This window comes from Mauremys mutica, unplaced genomic scaffold, assembly GCF_020497125.1.
Source record: "Mauremys mutica isolate MM-2020 ecotype Southern unplaced genomic scaffold, ASM2049712v1 000247F_np12_subseq_31950:375604_obj, whole genome shotgun sequence".
Taxonomy (NCBI): Eukaryota; Metazoa; Chordata; order Testudines; family Geoemydidae; genus Mauremys; species Mauremys mutica.
The window spans coordinates 54,443-59,810 of NW_025422890.1; the positions used below are offsets into that span (position 1 = coordinate 54,443).

Sequence of the window (5,368 nt, forward strand, 5' to 3'; positions counted from 1 at the left end):
GGATTAAGTCCTGTGAAAAATGTTGGGAGACTCTTTAGTGAAGAGATAGGGAGATAAGATCACCCCTGCATCTGCATCTTCATTTCACTCAACCCCTCTAGCACTCCAGATTACCCGAAGCAACCAGCTCCCCTCTTACACCCAAGCCCCACTTCTCCCCATATAAGCACTGCTCACTCACCATGTCGTGGCTTCTGTAGTGTTATGCGTGTGGGTAAAAGAATGCTTAAATAAGAACTCACTCCCTCAGTGTAACAATTCATGTCTGGAGATAGTGGATACAATGCTGCCCGTGTTAAATGTTGTCATTTCTGTTTCTACAGTGACCTTGACTACTGGACTGCCCAGATGTTCAACATCACAGAGGCTTCAAAATTTGAGAAAAAATCCCCGAAAGAGCAAAGAAGACATGCTGAAAACTGTTCTTAATCAGTCTGCTCGAGAGAGTAAGGACTTGAAGGATTGGCGAGAGAAAGAAAGCAGGACACGCAAGAGAAATGCAGTGGCCAAGAGGAAAACCACGGAGCGGCTGCTAAGCATCCTGGAGCGCCAAGCGGAGTCTATAGAGTCACTCGTTGCCATGCAAGCAGAGCACTACCGTGCTACTCCCCCACCCGCCCCGTCCTTTGTGCCTTGTGCCCCAATGTCAGCTCAAACCACCTTTCCCCAGCATCCAGGTTCTTACCACCACCAGCTGCCTCCAACACCTGTATGTTCCCCAACCAGCCCTGATACCTACCACCACCCTTACCCTCTGCATTCAACCCCCATCACCATGCAGTATATGAACCCTGAAGTGCAGGATTCATTAAACAGCAATCCAGACAGGGCATATGCAAACTTGTGACTGTACAGTTCACCAACCCACACCCCTGCCCTCTTGTGTTCATGAAATGTTGTGTGTCTGTCTGTCTGTCAAGGAAGTTTTTTTCTTTTCAATAAAACAATTCTTGGCTTTGAAAACAGTCTTTATTATAGCAGATAGTGAAAGATACCTTAGCCCAGTAAAGAAAGAGGCACTACAAATCATATTATTATTATGGATAATAGAATAACAGTGTAAGCAGTGCAATTCACTCCCATGCAAGGCAGCAAACATTATTGTTGGCTTTCAGCCTCAAATTCTTCCCTCAAGGCATCCCTAATCCTTGTAGCCCTGTGCTGGGCCTCTCTATTAGCCCTGCTCTCTGGCTGTGCATATTCAGCCTCCAGGACTTGAACCTCGGTGGTCCATGCCTCACTGAATGTTTCACCCTTCCCTTCACAAATATTATGGAGGGTACAGCAAGCGCATATAACCGCGGGGATGCTGCTTTCCCCCAAGTCTAGCTTCCCATACAAGCAACGCCAGCGGGCTTTTAAACGCCCAAAAGCACACTCCACAGTCATTCTGCACCGGCTCAGCCTGTAGTTGAACCGGTCCTTGCTCCTGTCAAGCTTCCCTGTATAGGGTTTCATGAGCCAAGGCAGTAACGGGTACGCGGGGTCTCCAAGGATCACAGTGGGCATTTCGACATCCCCTACTGTGATCTTCCTGTCTGGGAAAAAAGTCCCTGCCTGCATCTTCCTGAACAGGCCACTGTTCCGAAAGATGCGTGCATCATGCACCTTTCCAGGCCAGCCTGTGTAAATGTCAATGAAACGCCCGCGGTGATCCACAAGCGCCTGGAGAACCATAGAGAAATACCCCTTCCGATTAACGTACTCTGATGCCAGGTGGGGGGGGGCCAGAATAGGAATATGCGTCCCATCTATCGCCCCTCCACAGTTAGGGAAACCCATGTGTGCAAAGCCATCCACAATGTCCTGCACGCTCCCCAGAGTCACGGTCTTTCTTAGCAGGATGCGATTAATTGCCTTGCAAACTTGCATCAAAACGATTCCCACGGTCGACTTTCCCACACCAAACTGGTTCCCGACCGACCGGTAGCTGTCTGGAGTTGCCAGCTTCCAGATTGCAATAGCCACTCGCTTTTCCACCGTCAGGGCAGCTCTCAATCTTGTGTCCTTGCGCCGCAGAGTGGGGGCGAGCTCAGCACACAGTCCCATGAAAGTGGCTTTTCTCATACGAAAGTTCTGCAGCCACTGCTCATCATCCCAGACTTCCATGACGATGTGATCCCACCACTCAGTGCTTGTTTCCCGAGCCCAAAAGCGGCGTTCAACGGTGCTGAGCATTTCCGTAAATGCCGCAAGCACTTTAGTGTCACACGCGGCAGGCAAATCCATATTGATATCATCGTCGGAATCCTCACTGTCACTTTGGAGCTGAAGGAATAGCTGGACTGCCAAACGTGTTGTGCTGGTGACACTCATCAGCAGAGTCCTCAGCAGATCGGGCTCCATTTGCCACAGAAATCGCGATTCACACAGAGAGTAACAGAAAGACACTCACAATGGCGCCAAACGCTGCTGGAAAGAGTGAATGCTGGGATGTGAAGCGATGCACCACGGGGCGCTGGCAAACAGGAAGCGGAATGACCCGCACACTTCCTTCCCCTTCCCACAATACTCAGCGCCAAAACGGCGCCAAAACGGGACGAGGTGCTCTGTGGGATAGCTGCCCACAATGCACCTCTCAATACAGCGCTGGAAAGTGCTGCAAGTGTGGCCACACTGCAGCGCTGGTAGCTGTCAGTGTGGCCACACTCCAGCGCTGGCCCTTCCACAGCTGCATGACCAGCGCTGTAACTCCCAGCGCTGCAACTTGTAAGTGTAGCCAAGCCCTGGGTTTCGTTTCCAAATTGAATACGTTTCTCCAGAGGAAGTTAAATTTTATTTTTCCATTCATGCATCTATACTATTTATTTTTATGCATTTTTCACTTTAGCATAATCCAAACACGAACTTTCATCTAGACCAGAAGTTCTCAAACTGGGGTCTGAGAACTCCATTCAGGTGGACCGAGGAAAAATTATTATATTATTATTATTATTATATTATTATTATATTATTATATTATATTATTATATTTTTCTTTTTATAAAGCACTCTTATCCAAAGCACTTTACAATAGTTAGCTAATGGTACAAACAATATTTGGAAAGATCATTAAATGGTCCACTGAGACACTCAGCACTTTTCAAGAGGTCCCTGAAAAAGGTTAGACTACAAAAACAATCAAGGTTCCTCACTCTACTTTCACTTATTTCCAATTACTTATAATATAGGAGGAGGATGAAGGAAAAAAGAATGAAAAACGAGGGGCAGGGGAGATAAGAGAGAATGTTATTTTTCTTGTCTGGGTCCCATGCAGGGAGCAAAAATGAAGCTGAGCACAGGGCCCCACTAACGAAATCCGCCAATCAGTAGGAATCAGTGTGAGGAAGGCCTAGCCATCCTTGCTAGAGGCAGATGGTCTGGCAGGTCACCCATATGGACTCCAAGGTAAAATGAGGAGCCCAGGGCTGCAGCCATCAACCACTCAGAGACCCCTGCTCCACTTCCTCGTTTTCCTTGTGCAATTTCCTGTTCTTTGTTTCCTGGGTGTTAGTACAGCACCCGATCTGAACACCACGTGTTATTATTTTGTTACTATTATTATTATTATCAACGTCTTCATCCTCCTCAGCTGCTCGATTCAAATCGGTGCTCCTGAAAACTTTCCAGGTCAACCTCATTTTTCCGTTTAGTCCCTTGCTATCTCTTTCCCTATTTCTCTTTCCCATCCGGAGGGGAAGGACTGGATTTGTTTGTGTGTTTCCCCGAAAAGCCCTTGGAAGATCCAGGATACTTCATTTTGCTGGACAAGCGCTGCCAGCACTTTTGTAAATATCGCCATCAGGGCGTTGGTGCGTGTCACTGGGCTCATGATCCTCCTGTTCGTGGCATCACCTTGGTGCAAATATACATCAGAAGTTCGCTCAGATTCCGTACCCGCCTCCCCTTTGCATTTTCTTTCCACGTACATGGAGTGTTATGGGGAAGGGGGAGAGGAGAATCTCAGCTCTTTCGGCTCAAATTGTGAAAATTAAGTGGTCAGAATCCGCTTCCCCTTTTTGTGCCAGTCCCGCTCTGCTCTGTGTCACTGTGTCTCTCTGGCGCAGTAATAGGTGGCGGTGTCCGCAGCTGTCAGCGAGCGAAGCTGCAGAGAGAACTGGTTCTTGGAAGTGTCTTGTGTGATGGACACGCGGCTCTGCAGACCGCTGGCGTAGTTAGTGTACCACTGACTCGGTTTGTAGTAAATGCGTCCCACCCATTCCAGCCCTTTCCCCGCAGGCTGCCGGATCCAGGTCCAGGTGACGCTGGCGCTAGAAACCGAGTCTCCAGAGATGGTACAAGTGAGTGTCAGGGACTCTCCGGGTTTCACCGCTCCCGGGCCCGTTTCCTTCAGCTGCACTTGGGAGAGGACACCTGGGAAGGAAACACAGAAATGAAACACAGAAATGAGCCAGGCCCTGTCCCCTGGGAGCGGGGAACATGTGAAAATTAAACACCCTGAGACCGCACCTAAGGGAGTGAGGCGCCCAACTGCCACTAAATTCCATTGGGATATGTGCACCTAATTCCAGTGGGCTCTTTTGAACAGCGCCTCTTCTGCAGTCACTGCAGCAAGGAACCCTGGTGACCCCCAATAGACACGTACCTGAAGGGGCCACCAGCATGAACAGGAAAATCCGTAGCAGGTTCATTTTAAGTGAAGGTGCAAACTGTCCCCAGCAGCCAGGCCCGGGCAGTTCTGTGTCTTAGGGGAGACTGAGGCTCCTCCAATCAGGGGTTTGTATTTAAACAGGAACCCTCCAGGGCAGGGATTTGCATGCGAGTTTCACAAGGCGACTATAAGCGATGACTGGGTGTGAGCTCTGTCAGCACATGAGGATCTCTCCCTGGGATGCGTGTCCCCCTAAGACAGTGAGTTCAGCGCAGAAAATTATGAAGCCTCTTAAGGCGTATGGACGCCCCAAATCAATTTAAATAAATAGCATTTGGTCCTTTAACACTCGTAAAGGCGTGGGAGATTCTCAGCCACATATAAGTGCAGGACAGCGCCTTCTTAGCAATGGAGGGATGTTTGGGAACGGGAACTGTAACCTCCTCTCTTGTGGTTTTGGCAGGGATTTCAATAGAGCCCCAGGGAATTGGGAAATTGAGGGTTTAACTCCCTTACAGTATCTCTGATATCCTACCCCGTGCTCGGTAGAGATTAATGATAGTGTTGGGGGAAGCATTGCATTTACTGTACAGACATAGCTACATTTCTAGTTAATAACAGCTTTATTGAAATCAGTTCAGTTCAGTGGAAGTCTTTGGGCTGATCAGGGCCGGCTCTACTGTTTTTGACGCCCCTAGTAGCGCGCCGAATTGACGCCAGAGGGCGGGGACAGTCCGTGTGCCCTGAATGCGGCTCGCGCGTTTCCCCGGCGGTAGC

At 49.1% G+C, this 5,368-nt stretch overlaps 1 gene segment (V, D, J or C); it reads right to left on the minus strand.

The window, feature by feature from the left end:
• Positions 1 to 3,438: 3,438 nt before the first annotated feature.
• On the minus strand, positions 3,439 to 4,673 carry LOC123357031. The segment is given in 2 exon segments: positions 3,439 to 4,353; positions 4,586 to 4,673. Coding segments are annotated over 2 exon segments (375 nt in total).
• Positions 4,674 to 5,368: the final 695 nt, after the last annotated feature.